The sequence below is a fragment of the Urtica dioica genome, chromosome 4 (genome assembly GCF_054948205.1).
Source record: "Urtica dioica subsp. dioica isolate 48M chromosome 4, U.dioica_male_clone48M_v1_H2, whole genome shotgun sequence".
Classification (NCBI taxonomy): domain Eukaryota; kingdom Viridiplantae; phylum Streptophyta; class Magnoliopsida; order Rosales; family Urticaceae; genus Urtica; species Urtica dioica.
In genome coordinates, this window is record NC_142759.1 from 9,150,006 (window position 1) to 9,163,411 (window position 13,406).

At 40.5% G+C, this 13,406-nt stretch overlaps 1 protein-coding gene across 2 annotated transcripts; it reads left to right on the plus strand.

Moving 5' to 3' along the window:
- Nucleotides 1–1,912: 1,912 nt before the first annotated feature.
- On the plus strand, nucleotides 1,913–6,084 carry LOC149400153 (U-box domain-containing protein kinase family protein). Of its 2 annotated transcripts, none has more exons than XM_089612656.1 (9): nucleotides 1,913–2,177; nucleotides 2,492–2,610; nucleotides 2,688–2,803; nucleotides 2,956–3,077; nucleotides 3,165–3,388; nucleotides 3,502–3,603; nucleotides 4,159–4,587; nucleotides 4,727–5,476; nucleotides 5,588–6,084. In XM_089612656.1, the coding sequence occupies exons 1-9, from the start codon at nucleotides 2,024–2,026 to the stop codon at nucleotides 5,780–5,782; spliced, it is 2,211 nt and encodes a 736-aa protein (XP_089468782.1). In that variant the 5' UTR covers nucleotides 1,913–2,023; the 3' UTR covers nucleotides 5,783–6,084. The 2 variants fall into 2 exon arrangements, with proteins under 2 accessions (XP_089468782.1, XP_089468781.1); XM_089612655.1 differs by having other exon boundaries at nucleotides 1,914–2,177; nucleotides 3,490–3,603.
- The last annotated feature ends 7,322 nt before the right edge of the window (nucleotides 6,085–13,406 follow it).

Sequence of the window (13,406 nt, forward strand, 5' to 3'; positions counted from 1 at the left end):
AGTCCACTTAACAAACATTAACGAATCTATCTATGTAGAGTTCCATTTGGTGTAATGTGAACGAATCAACTTTATCATATCCATTCTAAACTAAATTTAGATAATACACACAATTTATCCCCGTAACTTGGCCCAATTATAAAAAAAAACAATAAACACTTAGAGATTGGTAATTTTATTTATTACTCTCTTTCTTATAGTCAACCCAATTAAAAGCGGGTAAACTAGCAATGTAGCCATTTTGAAATATGATTTTTGGAATCTAGCCAACGTTTGGTAAATTTTGCAATCTAGCCATTTACTGAAATTTACGGATATAAAATATCTAATTTACCCTTTTTCTTATACTTACTTGATCAAAACACTAGCCCACGTTTGACCGGTTTGAATTGTATACAGCCAATTAATTTCAGATTTTTTCGCAATTTAATTGGATATTTAGCTAATTTTTAATAGGAGATTCGGTGATGTAATTAAAAGAGAAAATTTAAAGCAATAAATGCACAAAAAATTTACCATAATTAACAAAAATTAACAAATCAGCGGAGATTAACAAAAATTTACAACCATTTACACTGTATTTGCTTACACGGCTATAATTTCAGCAATTTAATTTCAGCTTTTTGAATTCATAATATGAGATTCGGTGATGTAATTAAAAGGAAAAGGAAATATTTATTTGATTGAATAAGTCAAACAAGATAATGAATACACGTAATTATGATAAAATCTCGTTCAAAATTAGAAAATAAATTTGGAAAACAAAAATACCGTATTAAATGCGTATTAAAGGAAAGGAAAGAAATCGGTTCTACCTGCACATATGTAAATTTACCATAATTAACAGAAATTAACAAAGCAACGGAGATTAACAAAAATTTACGAACATTTACACTGTATTTGCTTACACGGCTATAATGTTCATTAAAGAAAAAACGCTCAATAACCAACTTTGTCAAGTATATAATTTTTTTTAAAATTCGAAATATAAACCGAATATAACAAATTCGGTTACAAAACCAAGTTTCAAAACGTGAGCTAGTATTTTTGAAACCAAACCAAGGCTAATATAATAAATACCATCTTACATAAATATGACACGTCATCAAATTTGGTTAGATTCGAAAATTAAACGAAACGTTGACTAGATTACAATTGCAACATTTGATGTGGCTTAGATCGACTAATTTTTCATTAAAAACAACTATGGAAATTGATGTTGATGTATTTCTTTGTATTTTTGGCGTATCCCTTTTGATATATTATTTAGTCTATATGAGATATGAATACTATTTTATGAATAAAGAGCATACCAACAAATTAAATTGTCGTTTTGGGATGTGAGAAATCATGTTAATAAACATGACCAAATGATTACAAGTTAAATGTCGGTGCTCTACTTCCCCGTGATTCAAATCTCATCAGGCTATACTATATGAGATTCCACAAGGTTTGTTATGACAATTTCGCCATAGTCTTCAAGGTTCGCATTCAAAGAAATAAATAGAGACTACTCCTCTATACACCTTGGCTAATTATGAGGTTTTCAAATATGAAATTGTCAACATATTTGCCAAAGGAGTATGCAAAATGAGTGATCCATATTTTAAAGAGGCACTATTCTGTTTTTATCGAATTTAGATTTTTTTTTGTCTTATCTATCTACTATATTCTAACATGATTATTTAGGAGTCAATTCAGGCTTAGGTTGTCAAATTACATATTTTCTATGAACAACTAACTCATTTAGTGGAGGCTTATAATACATATTCAACAGTTTCCTAAAAAAAAATAATAATAACACATATTCAATTTCTAAAAAAAAAAATTAAGTTCAAAGTTCAAAGTTTGAACAGGCCTTTAAAGTCAATGGTCAGTCCCACCCCACATTAAAGTCAACACGTAGAACGTTCCCTGCTGGGCTCTGAATTTAATTAGACCAAAATAGAAACATTGCATTTGAAAAAAGGCATCAGATAATAATAATAATAGTAATACCGCGCGGGGCTAAGCGTTGCCGGAGATGACGTCAGTAGCGGTGGCCGTAAACGGCGGAGACAGCGGAGGAAGCGGAAGCAGACGCGCCGTGAAGTGGGCGGTGGAGAATCTGATGCCCACAGCCGTTCACTTCTACTTGGTCCACGTCATCCCTAACATCACCTCGATCCCAACGCCTAGTAAAACCACTTGTTCTTTCTCTTATTTCCTGTTTAAGATCGCCGATAGTTCTGTATATTACAAATTTGATTTTGAGTTTAGAAACAGATTATTTCAATTTTCATTTTTGGTTTGTTTTTTTTTTTTTTTTTTTTGGAATTCCTGTATTTTGCGAAATAGATTGAACCAAAATTTGAAAACGAATATCAAAATAATATTTTCTTTTTCTCGAAGGATCTTTATGCAGTATGTACAGGCTAGAAATGTTATGAATTACATGATTCACACTGTATCGTGATTGGTGTGTTTTGTGTTTGAATTATACGTTACTCAGCCGGAAACATTCCCATTGATGAACTCGAAGCAAACATAGTGGAAATGTATGTTCAGGACGTGAAAGAGAAGCTTGAAGAGGTTTTTGTTCCGTACAAAAAGCTATGCAAAACGATGAAGGTGTGACCTCAGTGTATAGGCTTATTATCGTTTGGCTCTGAAGTAAGAATCAAGTGTAATTTTTTTTTTCTTTTCAGGTAGAATCTTTGATTTTGGAGGATAACGATCCGGCAGCGGCTCTGCTTAGATATATGTCCGAATCAGAGATTAGCTGTTTAGTAATGGGATCATGTTCTTCAAATTTTCTAATGAGGTACGATGTATTCGATTTGCACTTCCTAATCAGGATTAGTTGATTTTCGTCTTAAAGAATAAATATTTGTTTTTGTTTTTAGTATAGGTAATTCAGTGTATGATATTTTTGCCTGAATCAAAAGCTAATTCTCAATCCAAATATTGGTTTAGGAAATTAAAGGGACCAGAGGTACCGGCAAGTGTTCTAAGATGCACTAATAATCCATGTGACATTTACGTCGTATCCAAGAACAACGTGATTAAAAGAGCGGCTAATCCATTAACTTTTGGTGGTATGTCTAAAGGCCTTGCTTTTTTTTCTTCTTCGTATATTTTATTTGTTGGTTAATTTTTGTGTTCTTTATTCTTTCTTTTAAAAGAATCCAGTGCTGCGAGGCCGAGTTACGCCGGAACATACAGCAGAGAAGGACTTGATGAAATCGATAGCCAGATATCCGATCTCCGTTCTCTCTCAGATGATTCTCAAGCTAATGAAAGTTTTAGAACATCTACGACATCAGTTCTCGATTACGGAAACTCTGCAAATTTTCCACAAGCAAGCTATCGAACAAATCCTAGGGGATATGCAAATCACCAAGACTTGGTAATTGGCTTCAGAACTCTTTCTTTGCAACACAACTCGGTTATACGGTTTCTTTAAATATTCTAGAAATTTTGGGTGTAAAACTAATCTCTAGTGTTTAGAAATTTATCCAGTCAGACGAAGAAGCCGAGGTTGAAAAGTTGCGCGAAGAATTGCAAAGTACATTGGCGATGTACAAGCATACATGTGAAGAGCTGGTCCATGCCCAAACCAAGGTGAGAGATCAAATATCTGGTATTTACGACCGCTATAATTTCTTGTCCATGTGGCGGGGTATTTCACATTTGCTTCAATATCGAAGGTAAAGATTTTGACAAAGCCTAGTTGAGAAATGTTTTTGCATAGTGCTTAAGGCATGATTTTGATAAACCCCCCGGTCCGCTTTACGTACGTGTTCGAAGAAAGTGGACGAAGCATCAGCAGTAAGACGCGAAGTGATGAAGTCTGCGTGGTTACATTTCTTCAGACAGTGATATCTCATGGGAACCATTTTTTAGCTTATTTCCCTTTTGAATAATTTGTCTTTTTCCGTGGCCAGCCATGTAGGCATTTTTCGGCCCTTTGTGTGAGTCAACGAAGTTAGTTATATAGGAGAAAGTGGAAGGGATGATGTGTGAAGGTGTAAGAAAAAGTGCGAGTACACTTCTGATAGAGGAGAGCCAAGGGAGTCCCGAACCCGAGTTTATGAATAAAATAGTAGATGATCCCCGTTAATTATTACTGTGTTTGTTATTCACTGACTCCTAACAGATCTAGATTTCAATATGCAGGTCCAGATAGTTTCTTCCGTGTGCCTTGAAGAAACGAGAAGACTGAACGCGGCCCTTGAAAGAGGAGAAGCCTTGAAGAAAATTGCCGCAGAAGAAAAAGAAAAGCATTTGGAAGCCGCGCGGGAGGCTGAGAGGGCCAAGCAGTTGCTATTGGAAGAGTGCCATGGAAGGCAAATTGCAGAAGAGAATGCCCTTGAAGAGTCGTTGGAGAAGAGGAAACTGGTCGACGCTCTCTTTACCGGAGATAAGAGGTACCGAAGGTTCACCAGGCAAGAAATAGAGATAGCGACGAGTTCTTACTCTAAAGAAAATGTGATCGGTGAAGGAGGGTACGGGAAAGTTTACAGATGCAATCTCGACCACACCCCAGTAGCCGTTAAAGTTCTTCAAAGCAATGCTGCCGAGAAAAGACAGGAATTCTTGAAAGAGGTACATCCTTCGTAGCCTGTTTCTTGGTTTAAATTGCCAAACTATGCATACAGAATTGTCTTTTTACTTAGTATTACTGCGAGTTCATGAAGCTATCTATCATTCTTGTTCTTGAAATCTTCTGGGTCGAATTTTTCAGGTGGAAGTTCTGAGTCAGCTACACCATCCCAACATTGTTCTGCTGCTTGGAGCTTGTCCCGAAAGTGGTTGCCTTGTCTACGAATACATGGAAAATGGAAGCTTGGAGGACTACATTTTCTGCCGAAGAGGAAAATCGCCACTTCCTTGGTACACAAGGTTCCGAATCATATTTGAAATCGCTTGTGGCCTTGCATTCTTGCACAACTCGAAGCCCGAGGCCATGGTTCACCGGGATCTGAAACCGGGCAATGTATTGTTAGATGGGAATTTTGTAAGCAAAATCGGGGATGTGGGTCTAGCGAAACTCATTTCAAACGTGGTTCCCGACAACGTCACGGAGTATCAAGACTCAATCATCGCGGGTACTCTCTTCTACATGGACCCGGAGTATCAAAGAACCGGAACGATCCGTCCGAAATCGGACTTGTTCGCTTTCGGAGTCATAATCCTGCAGATGTTGACAGCCCGTCATCCGAGGGGACTTCTATTGACTGTTGAGAAGGTCATTGCAAAGGGTTCATTGACCAGTGTTCTAGATAAATCGGTCACCGATTGGCCGCTAAGTGAAACAGAGGAATTGGCTCGACTCGCTCTCAAGTGTTTGAAACTCAGATGCAGGGACAGACCCGATCTCGATGCCGAAGTTCTTCCCGTTCTCGGACGGCTCGCTGACATGGCAAATGCAAGATCAAGATTGGAAAGAGACAGAAATATTGCACCAAGCCACTACTACTGCCCGATCCTACAGGTCTAATTAGCATCGATTTTTCTGTTTCAGCGTATTCATTGAAATATTATTCACTGTCACACATAAATAAAGTCCTTATTTGTTAAAATCATCGTTATGTTGTCGATACAGGAAATTATGGACGATCCCTATATCGCCTCGGATGGTTTTACTTACGAATACCGAGCGATCAAGGCGTGGCTTGATAAACACAACGTCTCGCCTGTGACGAAGGTTGGACTTCATCATTCTATGTTGACCCCGAACCATACATTACGTTCTGCCATTAAAGATTGGCATTCACGTTCAACATGCTCAGGTGCCTAAACTGTTGAAACTTTGTACAGTAAGCTTTCCTTTTAAATACCGTGTGAGTTGTGTAGTAAATATGTTTATAGCATCATACGGGTTTTATATTTGTGTAAAACTGTACACCTTGTGAAGAAATGATTGTCTTTTTTCAATAAGCTAATCATTGTTAGTCAGTCTTATGCGATTCAGTTGTAGAACAACAATGTTTGATATGTTCTGCATTAGTAGAACGAAAACAATAGATCATAAGTTTCTTTGATTGGGGTGTTTGGTATGTAATAGCTCATATTAATGAGATTTTTGAATTCCTTTTCAAAGTATTCAAATGCATCGGAATTGTACATTAGTGTTCCAGAATGATATGTGAATAAGATTTACTGAATAGATTAGTTTATAGCGCCGTTTTTTCATCGAGGAAAAACTACACTCTTAATGAAGAAATGACGCATGAACAATGGACCCGATCCATCAAACCCAAAATCAAGCCCAAGATGCCGAAAAAAGCGACAAAGCCATGCCTCGGCTGGACTTCTTGGATCCTGCCGGCCCCGGACTCCCCATGAAACCGGCAACAAGACTAATAGTCCTCTCAAGCCTCTCGTCTCGGCTCCTCTAAAACTAACAAGTGTCGTAATGTCGAGTAAAAAAATAAAATAAATAACAAGCCTTCATCAAGGCAAATTTAATCCTTCTCACTTGGCGAAATTCTCTCTCTCTCTCTCTCTCTCTCTCTCTCTCTCTCTCTCTCTCTCTCTCTCTCTCTCTCTCTCTCTCTTACAAGTAGAGATGTAGAGACAGAATGAGATTTTTACTCCATTTATGATAGTAGTTATACGAGTATATTTTTATACATAAAAGATATAATAATATAAGATAATAGTTATATAAAAGCCCCCCCTCATAAAAATGCTTCACATTAGTCCCTCTTAAACTAAGGTCTGGCTCCGTCATTGATTATAGGACAACTCTTTGACAGAATTTCTTTCGTGGGTTCCAATCTCGCAAATATAAAATTTTCCTATATTCTGAAGTTAATTTTTTTTTTCTTTCTATTTTTTATTTTGTGTGTGTGTGATTTGAACTAATATATTTGATTGTTAATTGAAAGTATGCTACAAATATGTAAAAAAAAAATTGTATCAGTAACTTTATATGGTATCTTAATTATTTTTCATGAAACAGAAGTATTTGAGGACTAGAATGCAAGTTTAAAGGAATTCGGCTAATTTAGCAAACCAGAAATAAATTTTTAATTTATCATTTGTTCATTTTATATTTTTGGGTTGTCCTCTTCCTCGTTGGTTCCTTCCTTGTCAAACGAACCTTCAACACCAGCCGCAATATTAAGCCAACGTTTTACCCTCGCTCAAAATCCACGTGTCCAAAGAATATAGAAAGAATCAATAATAGAAAAAACAAAAGAACCATGAATTCTTGAAGTCCACCCAACCGCGTAAAGCGTTCCCGCAGCACAAAGGAAATAGATATAACAATAATAAAAAAAACAAAAAAGATAAGAGTCAAAATATCGTCAAAAGCCCAATTTTCAGACGCGTTCACATTAGCGCGCAAACACGCTTGTCTCTGATGGGAAGCATATATGTAGAACGACGACTCTCATCTTCTCTTCACTTCCAATTCATCCTTAGACTCAATTCAATACTCAAACCCCCCCCCCCCCCCCCCCCCCCCCCCCCCCCCCCAATTAATAAGTAAAGGGAAAGAAATATTCAACCCGTTCACATCGAGCTCACACACACACCCCTGGAATTTTGTTGGCTATACTTACACATATATATATCCACATTCGAAACCCTCTAATCCAATCCTCATTTCTTTATGGAAATCACCTCTCTTCCGTTCCTCACCACGGAAGACCTCTCTAGCTTTTTCAACGCCATCAACGCAAACATGTTCCCCGATCTCGACGATGACAACCACATTGACTTCGCCGCCGACCTCTCCCCCGTCTCGAACAAACGCCGCCGCCTCGCCGCCGCCGCCACGGAAGACGAACACGAGAGTAAAGCGCGGCTCATCTCCGGCGAGATGAACGGAATCTTCACCCCACTTCTGTTGCTGGAGGAGGAGGAAGACGCGACGAAGCAGCAGGACCGGAGCTGCGCGCGGCGGTCCCGTCCGGCGTCCACCTCGGCTCCGGCGACAGGTCAGCAGCACCGGAGGCTATGGGTGAAGGACAGGTCGAAGGACTGGTGGGACCAGAGGAACCACCCAGACTTCCCAGAAGATCAGTTCCGAAAGGACTTCCGAATGAGCCGGTCCACATTCGAGTTCATCTGCAACGAGCTCGAAACCGCAGTAACCAAAAAGAACACGATGCTCCGCGACGCCATCCCGGTCCGGCAGCGCGTCGCCGTCTGCATCTGGCGGCTGGCCACGGGCGAGCCGCTCCGCCTCGTCTCGAAGCGCTTCGGGCTCGGAATCTCCACCTGCCACAAACTCGTCCTCGAGGTCTGCTCCGCCATCAAATCCCTCCTCATGCCGAAATTCGTCTCCTGGCCCGCCGCCGAGACCGACGACGAGGCCATCCAGAGCGGGTTCGAGTCCCTCTCGGGGATCAAGAACGTGGCCGGAGCGATGTACACGACGCACGTCCCGATCATCGCGCCGAAGGTGAACGTGTCCGCGTACTTCAACCGGCGCCACACGGAGCGCAACCAGCGGACCTCGTACTCGATCACGGTCCAGGGCGTGGCGGACCCGCGCGGGGTGTTCCGCGACGTGTGCATCGGGTGGCCCGGGTCGATGGCCGACGAGCGGGTCCTCGAGAAATCCGCCATCTTCCAGCGGGCCGCGAGAGGGGAGCTCGGCTGCAGGGACGGGGGGCGGGTCGTGGTGGGCGGGCCCGGGTACCCGCTCCTCGACTGGCTCCTCGTGCCTTACTCGAGGCAGAACCTGACGTGGGCCCAGCACGCGTTCAACGGGCGGGTCGAGGCCGCCCGCCGCCCCGCCAGGGAAGCTTTCTCGAGGCTCAAGGCGCGCTGGTCTTGCCTGCAGAAGCGAACCGAGGTCAAGCTTCAGGACTTGCCGGTGGTGCTCGGAGCTTGCTGTACTCTCCACAATATCTGCGAGATCAGAGGTGATCTCGTCGACCCCGAACACGCGTTCGAGGTCTTTGACGACGATATGCTCGCCTCTGAACTCGGATCTTCGTCGTCCTCTTCCGCCGCTGCTCAAACCAGGGACCAGATTGCACACCACTTGCTCCACCACAGCTCCCCCGGGACGGCGTTTCTTTGACCCGAGTTTTTTTTCTTTTTGTTGTTCTTGTTGTTTTAGTATGACTGTGTACAAGACACTGTGTTTGATATACGAAACATTATTGTACATTCTTTGTTACTTAGTTTGCTTAATCGGGTTGTTGTACTTTCGTTCTTTTGTCAAGTGATGATTGTATTTATTTTTTTGGGGTCCCATAAACGTAGAGGGAAGCGGTTTGTCATTGAATGATGGTCAATAATATCAGTATATAATATATACGCTAGTTCATGCCTCGTTTTTGGTCGCGTGATTTATTTATAATTTTGAGGTTTGTGTCTGACTTGCTCCTAATACTCCCTTGATTGATTCCAACGCGTTGATTCTCTCCCTAGTTTGACGCTACTTTGATGACGTTGTCGCGTTCAGATTGATTGCTCTGTTTTGGTCTGTTCCCTTTGACTTTTCAAAAATTCAACAATTAACGTTGCTCAAGTTTTATGTTGCATACCCTAATTTTTGTAACAGGATATGCTAATTCACTTTCCGGATCCACAGGCAAGAACTCAAATGAATAGATTTAAAATCAGATCGTGTGATCGCTTTAGAGCTAAGAGTTCTTCGAAATACACCTGTGAGAAAGAAAAGATACAATACGAAGTATTGAAGCGAACAGATTTGAAGAATGCGTGCGCTCCAAGATTTCCCGAGTGAAGCGATCAGCGCCAACGTTCATGGCTGGGACCAGGGCATTTGGCCCTAGTTGCGTCCACTTAAGGATCACAACAAAAAGAAGAGTACATGAGTTTTTTTTGTTGATTTTTCTAACATAATGACCAATAAATACCTTTTAGACGACACACCTTAAGTTATGTTAACGACCGATAGAGAAATTCAGTATGAAAATAAAGTAAAAATGACATCCACAACCTCTTTTATGTTCTTCTCCTAGTTTTAACACTTAAAAAAAAGGTATCGATTTGGAAATAAATTTGGAAAATTACGCAACCATGTCTAAATCCTGAAAATAAAATAGGAAAAACGACATAAACGTTGATGATAAACTTCCTCTGCAACATCACATTGGCCATACGTGGGCTATCCCATGTTGGAGAATTCTTCGAAATTGAAGACGTCGATGCTTGAATCACGCATGAGAACGCTTTCCTTATAGTATTTCGAGTACCCCAAAATGCCTTAAGGTTCTGTACAAGAATACCGCAGGATACGACAAGCCTAAATTCGGACTGCACCAAGACAGAGTGAAATCCGAATATAAGCAAGAACAGTGTTTCTGGATTTGTGTTTCGGGAAGAGAGAATGTAGGTTCAAAAATCTGTGTTGATTTCTGAATCTGAAGTCGGATTATATAAGCAATTGTACCCGTTCGTGAAGAGGTTCGACGAACAGACGCACTGTTTCGTTCGAACGACAATTACAGCCGCAAACGACACGACCGTTGGCCAAACGACCGTTCGTTTCGAAGCGACGTGACTGTCTAATCGAAAGGTAACAAAAAATAACCCCCGAATGAGGAGGCGCGACCGTTGGCGAGAATCGCCGCGAGAAGTCCGCGCCACGAGCCCACGTCTCACGAAGTGCCAAAGTGTGCCTACAAAGCGCCACTAACGCCTCTACGCCGGAGTCGGACGCCGGTGTCGCCGGTGGCGACACCGGCGAGGGCGGGTGTGAACGTGAAATGAAGCATAGGTCCGCCACCTCATCTCCACCTCACATCAACATAACACACTCTCCCATCATCCACTTGTTTATTCATGGTAATTGAGTGCAACATATATAAGGTGCTCTTCACCTTAGTGTTTGTTCCATGTGAGACTCTTTCCCACACACAAACACACTCTCTCAATCAACAACACACTATTTCGTCTTTTAGTGATCAAATTAAATTAAACTTTAAATAATTAAAACACCTAATTATTTAGCTCAATTTTCAACAATCTCCTACTTGTTCAGAAAAGACAAAATAGAATCCATAAGAGAAATAAAGAGTGTTAGTGCAGATAAATATCTTTCGATTTGAACTTATCCTTAGTATAAGCAACACAAGACTTTATCGGAAATTAGGTAGCTAGGCTTTGAACCTATTTTCCTTGTGACAAAATCGGTGTTACTCAACACACACCCTTTAGTGTTCTTTGCCTATATCACACGCTTAACACCGTTAATGGTCATGTGCTCATCCTGTCTCGTGAATTTTTCATGAGAGAAACTCCAACTCTCACTTTGGGACGACACCATCCCGAAATTCACATAGGTGAAGTTCTTACAACATCTCTGTTACTTATAGATACTTGTCCTCAAGACTGAACTTCATTAAGAGTTAAGAAACTCAACCTCCCGATTGTAATAGTCAACATTATTATATAATGTTACGAATATCCAAATCAATGACTTGTTTGTACCCATTGAACCTAATGTTAGTCATTTCCTAACCATAGGTTGGGTTGCCATCATTGTCAGATCACTTCTCAAGGAGTTTAAGACCAATACCTCTCGAGGTCGATTTAACCAAATCTCTTGCAAGAAGTTTAGTGAACGGATCAGCAATATTAAAGCTTGATCTTACATATGTGAGTGAAATAATTCCATCTTTGATCAATTTCCTCACATAGTCATGTCTAAGACTAATATGTCTAGACTTTCCATTATACACTTCACTGTATGCTCTAGCTAAAGTTGATTGACTATCACAATATATCGACACGGTTGATATATTGTCTTTAGCCAATGGAACTTCTAAAAGAAGATCCCTCAACCATTCAGCCTCTTGACCTGCGGAAGCCAGAGCCACGAACTCTGATTCCATGGTCGAATGAGTGATACAAGTTTGTTTATTTGATTTCCAAGAAACTGCCCCACCGACAAGTGTAAACACCCATCCCGTCGTAGATTTGTTATCTTCGACACTCGATATCCAACTTGCGTCAGTATATCCTTCTAGTACGGCAGGAAACTGTCCGTATTGAAGACCAAGATTTTTGGTTATCAAAAGAAATCCAAAAATTCTCCCAATGGTCTTCCAATGCTCTGCACTTGGATTGCTAGTAAATCTACTCATTTTACTAACGGCGAATGCTATGTCTGGTCGAGTACATTGCATCAAGTACATAAGACAACCAACAACACTAGCATATTCCAATCGAGCCACAGCCCTTCCATCATTCTTTTCAAGTTTTACACTTGTATCAAATGGGGTGTTCACCTCATTGAACTTTAAATGTTTGAACTTATCAAGCACTTTTTCAACATAGTGTGACTGACTAAGTTCATAACCCCCACTGGTTCTACGAACCTTGATACCCAAAATAGTATCAACTTGTCCAAGATCTTTCATTTTGAAAGTGGAAGATAGAAACCTCTTCGTTTCTAATATACATTTCATCTCATTGCTAATGATCAACATGTCATCAACATAGAGACATAGGAAGATCACAAGGTTACCACGTACCTTTGTGTACAAACACTTGTCACAAACGTTAGGAACAAATCCATTCGAAAGTATGACGGAGTCAAACTTTTGATGCCATTGTTTGAGTGCTTGTTTTAATCCATATAAGGATTTAACAAGTTTCCAAACCTTTTGTTCATTACCCGGGGGCACATAACCTTCCGGCTGCTCCATGTAAATCTCCTCATCGAGATCTCCATTTAAGAATGCCGTCTTGACATCCATTTGATGAACATTGAGATTATACAAAGAAGCCAAGGCAAACAACACTCTAATTGTTGTTGTCCTTGCTACCGGTGCATATGTGTCAAAGTAATCAATTTCTTCCCGTTGTCGAAATCATTTGGCTACTAATCTAGCCTTGTAAGTGTTAAGAGTACTATCACTATGGTACTTCTTTCGGAACGCCCACTTACACCCAATAGGTCTCGACCCTTTGGGCAGATCGACAATCTCCTAAGTGTGGTTAGACATAATAGAATCCATTTCATCTTGGATAGCATCCTTTCAAAAGGCGGAGTCCCGAGAAGCCATGGCTTCATTATAAGTCTTAGGTACATCTTCAACAAGAAGAATAATGAGAATCTTTCGAGCAAAACTCTCTCTATTTCCTTCTACTAGGTAAAAAGAAATAAGTCGAGAATCTATTTCGTTAGGTCCTAATTAAATCCTTAGTCTTACGGACTCTTTTGTTTAGCCGAAGTTCAGGTTGTTCTACAACTACCCTAGAAGAACTTTCCTCTTGAGGTTCGTCATTAGTGGAATTTTGAGATTTTTTTTCTTTCGAGTTAAGATTCTCAAAGAATTCCACATCTCGGGATTCTACTATGATATTAGACTTTAAGCTATTCGTAGCATAACCAACAAAAGCACTTCGTATCCCTCGAGGACCCAACTTGGTCCTTTTAGGATACATGTTTTTGTAGTAGGCTAGACACCCCCACACTTTGA

What these genes read in the sequence shown, in the direction of transcription:
- LOC149400153 (XM_089612655.1), top strand. Translation starts at nt 2,024, where the DNA reads ATGACGTCAGTAGCGGTGGCCGTAAACGGCGGAGACAGCGGAGGAAGC. An exon ending in TCTTCAAATTTTCTAATGAG is followed by an intron (nt 2,804 to 2,955) that starts GTACGATGTATT and finishes ATATTGGTTTAG; the next exon opens with GAAATTAAAGGGACCAGAGG. An exon ending in TGGTCCATGCCCAAACCAAG is followed by an intron (nt 3,604 to 4,158) that starts GTGAGAGATCAA and finishes TTCAATATGCAG; the next exon opens with GTCCAGATAGTTTCTTCCGT.